We start from the raw sequence: 14195 nt of genomic DNA on the forward strand, positions 1-14195 counted from the left end.
GCAGTACTCAGGCTACCATTAAGGCCTACTTTAATATTAGTCTACTAGGGCTGTAAGGGTGTATGCATTAAAGTCTGACTTTAGGACTATACAAATTAGTCGAATAATCGAGTAGCAACAAAGAAACTAATCTCAACTAGCTGAATTGATAGTCAGGGTAGTAAACCAAGGCGGGAAAGCTCTATGTTCACTTTTGAGTGTCCCTCAGCCCTCCTGTTTTGTTAAGTTGTTCCCTTTTATATATTGTCTAATAAATGAATTAAATTTAAGCTGCTAATCAATCAATAACAAAACTATCATCAGCTCTAATGTTACCTGCAGTAGGAGGCTCATTATAATATCGTAGAGGGGAGTTCTCCTCACCGCCTCGCAGCCACCAGTCAGAGATCTCCGCCCCAGTCATCTTGGGCTACAGCTCGGAGCCCGGATGCGCCGCCATGCCGCCTCTGTCAGCGAATGGAATAATTTATTCACCAACCTGCCTCACACTGGCCCACTAGGAGTTGACTGAAGAAGTCGATGAGACAGTTTCGTGGCCACCGGAGCCTTTGCTGCCTACAGGCTAGTGCAGGATACCCGTGCCGTGCCTGCTCGCTTGTTTGCGTAGCTTAGCACTGTTGTGTCGCTGTAGGGACACTTGTGCTAGCTGCGCTAACGTTAGCTCAAGCGGAGAGAGTGCGGGGTAGTGACAGTCCGGCCGGAGGCGGGGAGAGTCGCGAGCTGCGAGGTGAGACTGTTATATTTTGATGGTGGTTGCTACCCTGTTGACTACGCGTGGCCATCTGTTAAATGGTATCACTTTCGTGAGTGTGACTCACGATTTTAGTGGGGTTCGGGCAGCAGCATATCGAGGTGGGTACTTTGGTGCTTGTCTGGTAGCGCTTTCTGGCCGGAGTAGACCGTAACGTTTACTCGACGTTTCAATCTTCTTGGCCCGCGATAGAGAAGCTAAGAGCTAGCTTGCTAACTGGGTAACAGTGCTAGACGGGGACTCCTAAACTTTTCAGGTCAGCAACCCCTGTGTAGACACGCTTCAGATACCACATTACAGATGTGATAAGGGTGTGAGCCAAGAGATTCTCTGTATCTAAAAAGATGAATTTTGTGTATCGTTATTAGGAAATCACAGTGGAATGTAAAGGGTTATTTTTTTAACTCCCACCACATAGGTATAAATACAGATACAGGGGCCCTTGGATGTGCAAGTGCCTGGACATCCCAGGATGGCTTGAGCATATTTTTGTTGTAATATTAGCCAACTTATGTTACTTTACTTAACAGGTGTGTGTGTGTGTGTAATGACAACAATAAGGAGGCATCATGTTTAAAGCAATTTTGTTCACCATATCTAAAAGAATGTTAAGTTTATGACATGAGTTTTCCTTCCTGTAACTTCTCTGTCTCTTTTGTTTCTCAGGTTCAGAAAATTACCCCCCCCCCCCCCCCCCAAAAAAAAAAAACAAACCCAAAACAAAACAACAACAACAAAAAACTTTCTATGTCTTCATCAGCTCTGAAAATCAAAAGAGATGTCTGTTGATGAAGATACTGCAAAAATGGGCAGTCCACAGCCTAGCTCGACGTCATCTCTGCAGCTCACGGATTGTCCTGGAGGTTACGGTGGTGTGTCTGTGATGATGGAGGGAACTGCAGCTACCCCTGACTTTGCAGCTGCTTGCCCTCTTCTGGGCACTGCTGCCTCGCCAAAACACACCAGCACAACTGATGCGCTCACCCTCGCAGACAATGCTGGACAGAGAGCCAGAGGGAACGAGAATAGCATCAATCGCAGAAATAGCTTTCATCATTCCAAACAACAACAACAACAACAGCAGCAACAACAAACGAAGCTAACAAAGCGGCGCTACACTGCAAATTCTAGTTTCAAGCATCCTTCATCTGGCAAACGGAGACGAAGGGCCAACTCTGAGAGCGATTCTGTCCTGCCCACCAACTTCCTCTTGGGTGGGAACATTTTTGACCCACTGAATCTCAACAGCCTGCTGGATGAGGAGGTCAACAAGGCGCTGAATGCAGAGACTCCCAAATCCTCTCCGCTGCCAGCAAAAAGTCGAGACCCTGTGGAGATACTCATCCCCAGGGACATCACAGATCCACTGAACCTGAACAGTGGGATAGCTGACAGCAGCTTTTTGGCTTCTCCCTTCAAGAGTGGAGGAAGGAAGAGACACCGCAACAGGCACCATGGGGGAGGAGGAGGTGGTGGAGGTGGGAGTGGTGGCGGTATTGGGATTTCAGCCACACAAATGAACCTCTCAGAATCAGGAAAAAGTGAAGTTAAAACAGGTCCTTCTGTACCTCTTCAAGGTACCTTAGCCTCATGTTCTGCACTAGAATCCAACAACGAATCCGGTAGTGTTTCTAGTGTCATGGCAGAGTCCCACGAGCACACAGATTGCAGCTCAGCAAGCTGCAAGGAGGAAATGCCACCTGCATCCATGGAGGATTCCACTTCAGGGGCACCATACCAGCACACAAGTAGACGCAAGCGAAGGCGCAACTCGGGCAAAATGGAGCCCCCTGTCACCCATTCTACTCCGATTGGCAAGTCGGGACCTGGAGACAGGCATTTTGGTGCAGGGGGAGCAAGAAATTCCTTTCACACACCAAAATCTGGTTCCAAAATAGGCCCTGGAATACGCCAGCACCAGCAGCCCCACTCTCATACAAAGGAACAGCAGAAGAAGTTCCAGTATGGGAATTACAACAAGTATTATGGATACCGCAACCCGGGCTGCAGTGAAGACCCTCGTTTACGTTTGCTTCGTCCCGAGTGGTTTAGAGGTAAAGAAGTACTGGATTTGGGGTGCAACTCAGGCCATGTAACGCTCTATATCGCCAAAATGCTAAGACCCGCCCGCATATTGGGCCTTGACATTGACAGTGGTCTGATACATGCAGCTCGTAAAAACATAAGACATTATCTGTCTGAGCTGCAGACCCAAGAGGCCAGGCGAGCAATGCAGGGCAAAAAGACTAGTAAACAGGAGGAGACAAATGGAAACGCGAGTCACACAGGCACAGAAAAAGAGCACAACGAAGTCGAGAGCAGGGACGAAAATGGGAAACCAGTGAAAGCAGAAAGTGGCCCTGCAGATGATGGAAATGACAATGAGTCGTGTCACACGGATGAGATGGAGACCCAAAGGCAGGGCAGCAAAACAGAGGAAATGGAGCAAGAAGACTGTGATTCACCCCCCGCTGATCACTCTGAGAGCTGCTCTTTTCCTGTATCCCTACGGATCTCCAGGGGTCCCATTGCTGCACCCCCGCTAACACAAACATCCACGGTGCAGCCTGGGGAGTTCCCTTCAAATGTGTCCTTCATCAAGGTAAGAGAGGATTTTTTTTATTTATTTTTTCCCTTTTGGGAATATGGCTCAGATTTCTGTGTTGCTGCATATTTTAAGCCTAGATGGCAAATTCAAAAAAATTAGACACTGTGTCCTGCTTTATAACGTAATGTTAGGGTAACTGAATAAAATGTAAAAATGCACAAAAAGGTGTGTGCATTATGAGAACTGACCAGCCTCTCAAGAGAACTTGATGCAAGTTGTGCACACACTTCCTCTCACTGTGAATTTTTGTTTTTCTTCCCCACTATAAAACAGTTATATATATATTATATCTAAAAAAAAAACTGACCTTTGCATTTTATTATTGTCACATTAGTTGAGCCGTGGCTAAATATTAAAAGGTATTATGATGAATCCATACAGTAATTGGTTGTAAAATTTATTTGCATAACACTTATCAAAACCAGCGTTGTAAAATGCTTCCCAAAAAACAGAGTAAATGAACTAACTAGGAGGAAATAAAAATAAAAAAAAACCAAACAAAAACAATGTACACTACGAGTTAAAAGTTTGGACACACCTTCTCATTTAATGGTTTTGCTTTATTTTCATGACTCTTTACTTTGCGGATTCTAACTGAAGCCATCAAAACTATAAATTAACTCGTATGGATGTTGTAAATGTTGTAAACAAATAATGTGAAATAACTCAAAACATGTTTTATGTTTTAGATTCTTCAAAATAGCCACACTTTGCTTTGATTACTGCTTTGCACACTCTTGGAATTCCCTCGATGAGCTTCATGAAGCTAGTGCACAACCCCAATGATGGTCCCAACCCCATTAAGAAGGAACGAAATTCCACAAGTAATCCTGACAAGGCACACCTGTGAAGTGAAAACCATTTCACGTGACTACATCATGAAGCTCACTGAGAGAAGGCCAAGGGTTTGCAGTGCTGTCAACAAAGCAAAGGGAGGCTACTTTGAGGAATTTGAGGAATTTATCTTTTTTTTTCTTTGCTACATAATTCCATATATTTTGCTTCATATATCTGATGACCTCAGTATGTCTCTACAGTGTTGAAAGTAGTAAAAATCAAGAAAAACCATTTTATATATTTTTTGTTATATGTTAACCCTGCATTATTACTTTGGGGTGTGTGTGTGTGTGTGTGTGTGTGTGTGTGTGTGTGTGTCAGTCAAACTATAGGCTCCCTGAGTTTTAGGTAACTGGTGATTTTGAACTAATAGGTAAAAACGGCAAAGAGCAATTTTAATATTGTGATATAATAAATATTATAGGTTCCATTAAAGTGTCTGAAATCAACTGTGTTTAAGCCACACTTGCTTTTGCACTCTGCAGTCCTTTTATATGTATTTGTTGAATGGAAAAGGGGAAAAATACATAGTTTCCAAAGGAAATTGATAACTGCCTCTTCTGTGATAGTGGAATTGGATATTGATAGCACACCAAAATAATGAAGTTGTAGATTAACAATTAAAAAAAATAAAAAAGGCAGAAAAGGTGTTGTAATTGCAGGACAGTCTGAGCAGTGAGCTATCAGAACTTTTTTTTTTTTCTGTAATTTTACATTTATTTATTCATGCTAACAGATTTCTTTAATTTACTACAGCAATGTTTCTTCTTATTGTGTAGAAAAACTGAGATGTGTTGTTAAAAGTGTGTTTCTTTTTCTTATATTAAGATATCGCTGGGATTTTAAATGTCTTTACATTACCAGTAGGAGGGAGTGTTACTAGTCCAGCCCACTTAAAATCAAAGTGGGGTGCATGTGGCTGACAATGTAAAAAGATTTTATCAGTTTTATCAGGATGTCAGGTTATTAATGTGTTCTTCTACTTTTATCTTTTAATGCTGGTTGAAGATTAGCACTACTACTACTTTCTGCCAGTGGAGGTGCATTGCTTTATACCAGACACTGGTAAAATGAATGGAAATATATTTTAGGGCAGTACCCTTCTGAGATTTTGATGAATTTTTCTTAGTTACTAATCGGAACATTTAAATATTAAAAACTAAGCTTCATCTTTGAGAGAATTTTTTTTTTTTTTTTTTTTTTTTAAAGAATGTTCTCAAATGTGGGCAGTGGGTTTATTTTACGGCATTAACAGTGTACTAAACACTGTAGATTTTGGCTTTTCTGTGACCCACAAAGGGTCACAGGAAAATACATATATATATTATCAGTGTTCAAAATAGTGACTATTCCCATAATGCTGTTCCCCATTTCCTCAGTCAGATCTACTGCTTTTTCAGGGCTACTGATCTAAAATAAATAAATAAGTAAAATATCAAAGATAGCACTGACCAAATAGCCATGTTCGAAACCCCAGATCAGGACTTTATAAATGAATGATGTCATGACGGCTGTTTCCATCTTTTATATACAGTTTTTGATTTTTGACCAAAACTCAACAGGTAGAAATGTGAGATTGAGATTCTAGTTTGGGAGGTTAATCAGTTTCCAATTTCTCAGCAGTGACCAGCTTCAAAAGAAGTCTGTATTGGATCCATGAAATTGAATTGCACAATAAGGGCCTATTTTTCTCACCTCATCTCTTCTCTCCTTTAGGCTAATTATGTACTGGAGAGCGATAATCTTCTTTTGACACAGCGACCAGAATATGATGTGATTCTGTGTTTGAGCGTCACTAAATGGGTCCACCTGAACTGGGGGGACAGTGGCCTCAAGCGGCTCTTTAAGAGGGTCTACAGACATCTCCGTCATGGGGGCCTTTTCATCCTGGAGCCACAGCCCTGGGAGTCCTACGTGAGGAGAAAGAAGCTAACTGTAAGAACCTGAGATGACATGGTTGACGTTTGTATTGCTGGAAGACTGTCTGAATATAAATCGGTCATTTAAAAAACCTGGTTGATTGGCTGAAATATAACAAATGTTCCCTTTTTTCCCCTTGCCTGACAGGATAATATTAGCAGGAATTATCACAGCATCCGTCTCAAACCTGACCTGTTTTCGTCATATCTTACAACTGAAGTGGGCTTCACCAGTTTTGAATACATTGGGCCCCCCAAGTGTTCAGTAAGAGGTAACTACACAATGATTTGTCAAAGCAGATATATTCTCAGGATTGTATCCAGCATTGTAGTTTGCTGCCATGTTCATCTTTATTTATTTATTCTTTATTTATTTATTTATCTATCATCCTGACAGGTTTTCAGAGGCCAATCTATGTATTTCACAAATGACTGCGCCTGCCTTGAACATCATTGAATGTGAGTAGCCTAAACCACCATCATACATTCAAGCCAGCCATCTACACTGGACTACAAGGAACAATCTGAAACCTTGAAACCGTTACTCCGGCGTTTGATGCTGAAGATGAATAACAGAAAGGAAAATGGGACCAAAAGTGGAATGACATTTTTTTTAAGGATGCAGACTGTCAAAGAGAAAGATGTTAAAGTCCTCTGTGACTAGAAAATATTAAAAGTGTGGAGTAAACTCTGATAGGACTCCATGGGTAACCTGGAACAAAACTCCTAGTTTGGCCTGAGTGTGGAAGAGGTGTTCATCTGCTCAGATTTCCATGGTGGTCCATCTAGTGGTATTGATGCCCCCAGTTTGATCCATGGCCATAACTTGGGTTGGAATATCTTGGGCCATATCTTTACTTTCAGGAAGTTATTCTGTGCCACCATATTTCTATATCTTTTACATATTAGGATTGGACGATGGGAAGTCTTATCCAATTGGTCGCAATCACCATTTTTAACAGGTGATAGATGTTATATTCATCAACTGTATGTCGCGTAAGCAAAGCTGCACTATAATGCATACAATGCCATTGAAGAGATGATATTAAATCTTTTGAAAAGTAAAGTGTTTTATGCTGTGCAAGACACTGCGCACAATACTTGTGAATGTAGCCCCCCCACTGTAACTACTGAAGACTTAGAAATCCTGCCTTACCTGTTAAATATATGTTTAAACCCTTGAATGCTCTTGCGGCAACCATATAAGCGCACATTTGTTTGTGATGATTAAAACAGTTACACACGGTCAGTCACTGAGACAGTTTAACACTAATGGCCTATGTGTTTGTCCCATCTTCCAAACCTAATGCGCACCGTGTTCTTTGCCTTGTTTTTTTAATTAGCTAAATTTTGCTGAATTCTCTTTCATACATGTTAAATAGTGCTCAAAATTTCTTCATGTTTTGAATACGACGTCAGAAAAAGCACCTACATCACACAAAGACCTTAACAAGTGGAAAGTGGGGTGTCTGAATAAATAGAAATATAATGAGGCACAGTGGGGAAAGGTTTGCTAAACAGCCAAAATAGCATCCAGTTAAATTTGAACTGAGATGGTGGGACATCCATGTTATTATTCAGCCCACAAGGACTATTTTAAGTAGATCTGTAGCAGGCAGCCATCTTTTTTTTCTTATATTTTTTTCTTAAACAGTTAAGCCATAGCCATACCTTATCTGCTGTCTCCAGTGTCCTTCATGAGGTGCTGACTGATACAACTGAGCGTAAAATTGAGGCAAAGGCGATTTGAGGCCCTGTGGTGTCATCAGTCCTGTATAAATCAGAGACATTCTATTTTGTGGGTCTGTTCTCATGCTCATCCAGTAGTCCCTTGAGCCCCGTGTTGATTTCTAGTTATTCTATACATGTAAGCATAAACAAAAAATACTGGAAAATGAATTGTTGCTTTAATATTGTTTTTATTTTGTTGTATTTTTTTTTAAACCAAATTTCAGTATGACTATGCTTTTTGTTTTGACAAACTTCCATTTTTTCTGTATTTTATTTATTTTATTTTATTTTTTTCCTGTCATTCTGTTGGGGCAGATCACACCCTCACTGCTTTTAATCTTTGACCAATAAGGCCTGTTCAGTGTTTCCCAGAGATCTGGGTTCTGTTTGTGATGGTGTTGGGGATGGGTGTCGGGTGGCAGCGTTCAAAAGAAGCTACACACATTTTGTCAATGTGCTTCTCAGTAAATATTTTAACTGACCAAGCATCTCCGGACAAATAAATAGCAGACCATCTCCAGTGAATTCATTGTCTTATAAATGAGCCTTTGACCGCCACTGGTCCTTGCTAGCTTGCAGTGGATATCTGGACAACAGTGACTACTTTCCTCATCCCCACCTAGACAGTGTTGATGGAGCCTGAGAGGATCAAGCAGCTGAATGATATGAAAGGACATTAAAACAGAGACTTGGCGATCAAGTCAGGTGGAAGGGAAATACAAGAAGGCAGTGGCTAGCTAGTTTACTTGTAACTTGGCTTTTAAAATTAGACTGTTGACGATTAATTTGTAATCTGAGTATTAAAAGCTGGTGATCTCTTGAGTGGGGAAAAAAACAATAATAGCTAAAAAGAGTCCTCAAATATACTTCATTGACCTGCCCAAGTAATAACTAGGTGTGAGAAACACTGGAGGTACAGGTATTCCTTGTGTTTGCTTTTTTTAATTGGTTTCCACTGAGCCCACCCATCTGCAACCTTTCGTTGGAAGAGGCTGGCACAGAAAATCTTCCTTTCATGTGGCTGGTTCCGTTACGGGTGCGATAGTGCAGGCGATGATGGACGATATGTTTCTGTTTTAAGTGATCAATGTAAATAAGTTTGCAGATTTTGTTCATAATGGCCTGAGTCGTTTATACAGTGTTTTATGGTTTTCTTTTGTTCTTTTATAATGTTTGCTGCCAATTTACAAGTGAGTCATAGTCCTTTTTTTTTTTTTTTTTTTTTTTTTTTTTTCCTTTTTTTTTCTTTGTCTGGGGGAAAAAAAAAGACCGGTAGCTTTGTATCTACAAAAAAGTATGTACGTTGCAAAGTTCAAATTTTTATTTTGCATTGTTCTGCCCTGGCAGGCACATTTATTGTTAGGCAAGTTGTTTGTTTGTTTGTTTGTTTGTTTGTTTGTTTGTTTTTTCTTTTTCTTTTTCTTTTTTTATAAATTGTTTGAAAGATCGTTTGTCGGTGCACTCTCTCATTTCACTTCATTTGCCATGTTGTAGACGTTTAAGGTTCTTCATAATAGAAAGTTTACTATTTTTCTTTCTCCCAACAAATTCTCCAGAAAAAGTTGTCAAAGTATAAATTGAGCAAGCAGAATACATTGTGAATTTCTGCACAATTTAGCCTCAAGCTCAGTTGGCATATCAGACAGAACACCAGATCACACCTTTCTCCTGTGCTAAGACAATCGGACTCTCAGGCCCACTGCTGTACTTTCAAGGGCATTTTGCTTTATGCATTATCAACAGCTGTTTTCCTTCTGGCAATCAGCATTTTAGTAGAACAACAAATTGTTATACGCCTAGGTTGTGCTTTGCCACCTATGTTTTAATATTGCACCTTACCGTCTTAGCAGTGGTGTCTTACAGATTTTAACCCAGTATGCCTGACTTGTACATCCAGGCATCCAAGTGAGAGCATGTCTTTGCTGGAAGTATGAAGTTACATGTTGTCATATACAGTGCTGTATAAAATTTCAGAATCCCCTTGAGGTTTTGCACAATTTGTATTAATTCCTTCTTCTGGTTGGTTAATGACATTAAATCATACCAAAAATCCGGAATAAGAGAAGTTCAGTTTTACTAGCTTAAAACTTATAGTGCTCAGATCTCTTATTCAGGTTATAGTAGTAAACAAAGACTGCCTTTTGCTTTGTTCTAGTGGGCAAAAGAAAATCCTCTTAATTGGAATACTTTATTAAATCTTCACTGTATTAAAGCAAAGAAAACCAGAATAGTTTAATAATAAATGTAATAGGATCTTTAAAAAGTAAAAACAAGTGAAACTGAATTAAAGTCTTTTTTTTTTTTTTAATGCACATTTAACCCAATGAGTGACACGTGTGAACTTGACATGTGTTCTTGGTTTTGTGAGATGCATTATTACAGATGATCTATTAATCGTCCTCTGCAAAACCCACTTGTGGATGCAACAAACACTATGCTTACACTGTCTTTTGCTGTAACTGCAGTAAAATTGTGGTGCTAATTAATGTCTACATCATATGTATCTGAGCATTGTAAGATTTGAGCAATTCATTAATTTAAATTAGCAACAAATTTAAAAAATCTCTGACCCAGCTGTAAATTATTGCTTTTAATTTATTAGGAGTTACAGCGTGTAATCAAAAACTAAATACACTAGGTTAGATTCTAGGTAAAAGTTGATATATAGCCAAAGCATAATTTTTGACTGCAACATTGTATTACCTCAAGGGGAATGAATTTTTTTTTTCATGGCACTAAAATTCACCTAAATGTTGAATTTGCACTGATATGAAACATGGTAATGAAAGTAGTTTAGTACATTTTTTTGCAGTTGATGTTTTACATGTACCTTCATAGAATCAGTTTTCTGGAAAAACTGATCAGTATAACCCCCTCTGTCAGGGAATGTTTTACATTTCATGCCTCTGAACAACAAGCTATATCTGAATGTTTCTGTGTTTAACATTTTAACTGATTAAACTTTGTTCCAGATTTGTTGGTTCAGTATTTGCTTATGAGGTATTAAATATGGAGAGGGTTTTTTTTCCCACATCTGTTTACTTTTTTTTTACAAAGGTTTCTTTGATTAAACATCAAAACTTTCACACTGGTTGTGGTCTACCCATAAGGTTTCTTACACTGAAACAGCCTTCACAGCCTTTCTAAAGGCGTAGTGGCATTGAAGAAAGTAACATGTTAAAGGGAAGTTGTGCACTTTCTACCAGATCAAAGTTATTAGATTCACTAGAAAAGTTATTTACCAGTATGTTGGAGCTATATAACCACAAGAATAATAGTGTCATGATAGCTGTGATATCAAATACATTCCCAAACAATCAACTAATATTCACCATGGTATTTGAGTAACTGGAGAAGTAAATAACAGTCATAAACACAAACGGTCAAAGCTTTTACTGTTTCCAATAAGACTGAAAAGGGGGAAAAAGAAGAAGAGTGAAACTCATACCCAGGAGTTACTAATCAGATGCACTTGATTAATTGATCATCAGGAAGTGTGAGCACCTCTATAATAACACACGTTATTGGTTTACTGGCCTTGATCTTTAGGTGTGTGTGTGTGTGTTAACACACTGCTGTTGTTTGCTGTGAAAATCCCAGCAAATTCATCCTAAAGTTAGACTGTAAATCCTCAGAGAAAACTGCATAAAATCCAAGAGCTACATCTAGGACTCTACAGGCCTCAGTTAACATGTTAAACTAGGAATAGAATAACTTTATTATTTACATTCATTGAAAATTGCCTTTGGTCTGCCAAGCCATAAACAAATCAATCAAATCACTTCACATCAACACACATTCATACATACCCACACATAAAACGTTGATACAACAAGAATAAAAACACCTTTGACCACTTTTTTTGTTAGTTAGAGGAATCCTTGCTGTTGTCCCGAGGGCATTAATTCAAAGTCAGAATCAAGAGGGTGTTCAGGGTCAGCAACAATAGACCAGGCTTTCCTCCAAACAGTCTGATGATACAGCTTATCCAATTAAATTTGTTGTCGACCAGTAAGTTTTAGAGATGGACCAATCCGATATTACATATCGGTATCAGTCCGATACTGGCCTAAATTACTGGATCGGATATCAGAGAGAAATAAAAAATGTAATCCGATCCATTAAATATCATGAAATCACTTCACAAAACTTGTGACATGGCGTAACTCGGCTCATAACCTTAGCAGTAGGAGCAGTAAGCATCACGTGATAGAGCGGCTGTGGCTCGCCAGACTTGTCGGTGGTCTGTTTGAGCATTTGGAGCCTCGCTACCAACCCGGCATTTCATCTCCGACAAAGTTATCCCAGAGAGAAGTAAAGCAAGTGTGTAAGTTCATCTCTGAATGTTAGTAAATCATTCCCGTTAAGCTTAACAACCGATATATGGAGCCACTGCCTCTTCTCTCTCCCTCCCTCTCCTGCTGCTACTTCAATCATGAAACTCATTAATGATCAGCCGATCGGCTTTTCTGTCATGACTCCGTCTCTCTTGTTTGTTTTTGGCCCACTTTGCACCAGAAAGATGAAACCAGCGGCTGAACAACAGCAGCACGTTTAAGCTTGATAAGCTGTTGTTAGAATTTATTTAATATTACTTTCTACACCAGGATCCTTTTCCACGCAACTGACGGCTGGTAACAGTGCAGGGGCGGATCTAGCAAAGTTTAGCCAGGGGGGCCGATAGGGCATTAACAGGGAAAAGGGGGCAAAAGACATACTTTTCTTTCTTATTCTCATTTAAAATAATTAAATAATAAGTATTAAATAATTATCTGAATCTTACACCCAAAGTTTTAATTTTATGTAAAATGAATAGAAGTTCATTACTGTATATAGTAACTATTAAGTCTAATATACCCTAGTAAGCTATAGTACTTTTTCCTTTGGTAAAGGTACCATCTGTGTAGTCTGCAATTCTGTTGAAGAAAGATGTTGAATCTATTTAATATTTCTTGGAAAATAATTGATTTCTGTGCATTTTTTTTCCACACTGCATCAAATTAAGGTTGATTACGTCGATTAAGCATCATGAGGTGGAGCGTGAGGGGTGGTTCCCTATTTTTTTTTTGTTGTTGCTGGGAGTTGGAACCCTATTAGTTAGGTTGCTTAATATTTACGCTAAGTACTCTTTAAAATACCAGAATAGGGAGGATGGTGTAGGCTTAAGTTTATTAGACTGATCAGTATTGCTGAATTATGAAATATTTTGGGTGCAGTGTATTTTTTGCATACAGGTATAACAGAATAGCCTTAGTGTTGTTGTTGTTGTTTTAAAATTTGAGTATGAACTTATACAAAATGCAGCAAGATATTAAAAAAACAGTTTTATTGATTAAAAAACACTATATCTGTTACGTTCCCCTGAGGGGTCTAGGTGGTGAGGGGGAAGTAACAAAAAGTGTCCGGGTCAGAAAAAGGAGTCAAGGAGGCAAAAGGGTTAAATTAAAGAGTTTTATTAAAGTAGCTCAACTAAAAGAGACGGACAAGCCGCTATCACCATTTAAGGAAAACAAACAAGACTCAACCGTTGGTCAATACAGTAAAAAAATCAAAGTCAAAAAGAGAGCAGCTCACTAGCTGCAACCACACAAATGGCACTCTGGCCCAGAGCTCACCTTTCCCTGGGCTTAAATACTTTTACACAGCTGACTCACATCAGTCAGGATATCAGGATTCATATCGGTATTGGCAGATATCCAAATTTATGGTATCGGTATCGGTGGTATCGTGCCATCTCTATTAAGTTTTCCAGCAGTTTGTTCTTAATTGCCACAGTCAGGCTGAAATATTGATTTTAAGGATGCTTTCAATCAAACTGACATAAAGTCTGTCTAAAACTTTGTGGCCAACTCCAAAGTCGCTTAACATCCTATAAAGAAACTGTGATTCTTTGATTATTTTCTTGCAAACTGAGTCAACATTAATCACAGAGTTAAACTTGTCATCAATATATGTTCCCAAATACTTCAAGCTATTAATGACTTCTGCAGACTGACCAGAAAGTGAAAGACCTGTTACGGTGCATGTGTAATAAGACCAGCTCTTTTGTTTTGTTGTTATTAATAAACAAATGACGTGATTTACACCATTTTTCCAACATATGTACCTGAAAGAAATAGTTAATGTTAGAGTTCCTATAAAAGAGATCAACAATAGCAGTATCATCAGGATATTAAAGTTCATGGCAATTAGAAAAAGACTGAACAAGTATGGCTTGTGTGGAAGGGTTGCTGGGGGAAAGCATATTCCCTCCAGAAAAACATGACATCAGAGGCTTAGGTTTGCAAAATTGCATCTGAACCAACCACAAGATAAAAACCAAAGTGCAGATGTTTAGCCATAACGCACC

General features: G+C 39.1%; 2 protein-coding genes across 4 annotated transcripts in view; one reads left to right on the forward strand and one right to left on the reverse strand.

Moving 5' to 3' along the window:
- The window catches only part of LOC146565601 (serine/threonine-protein kinase PAK 3), a 49394-nt gene extending 48538 nt beyond the window's left edge, over positions 1–856 (reverse strand). The window contains exon 1 of the mRNA XM_085288868.1: positions 316–856. The gene's annotated coding sequence lies outside the window, so the exon portion shown is untranslated. The remainder of the gene's footprint in view (positions 1–315) is intronic.
- On the forward strand, positions 596–10937 carry mepcea (methylphosphate capping enzyme a). 3 transcript variants are annotated; one of them, XM_085288862.1, is made up of 5 exons: positions 596–727; positions 1418–3353; positions 5913–6131; positions 6264–6387; positions 6513–10937. In XM_085288862.1, the coding sequence occupies exons 2-5, from the start codon at positions 1530–1532 to the stop codon at positions 6545–6547; spliced, it is 2202 nt and encodes a 733-aa protein (XP_085144988.1). In that variant the 5' UTR covers positions 596–727; positions 1418–1529; the 3' UTR covers positions 6548–10937. The 3 variants fall into 3 exon arrangements, with proteins under 3 accessions (XP_085144988.1, XP_085144989.1, XP_085144990.1); XM_085288863.1 differs by lacking the exon at positions 596–727 and adding an exon at positions 734–852; XM_085288864.1 differs by lacking the exon at positions 596–727 and adding an exon at positions 883–1007.
- The last annotated feature ends 3258 nt before the right edge of the window (positions 10938–14195 follow it).

The sequence above is a fragment of the Mchenga conophoros genome, linkage group LG10 (genome assembly GCF_057382185.1).
Source record: "Mchenga conophoros isolate Kocher_MC1m ecotype Shallow Benthic linkage group LG10, M_conophoros_male_GT1.1, whole genome shotgun sequence".
NCBI lineage: Eukaryota > Metazoa > Chordata > Actinopteri > Cichliformes > Cichlidae > Mchenga > Mchenga conophoros.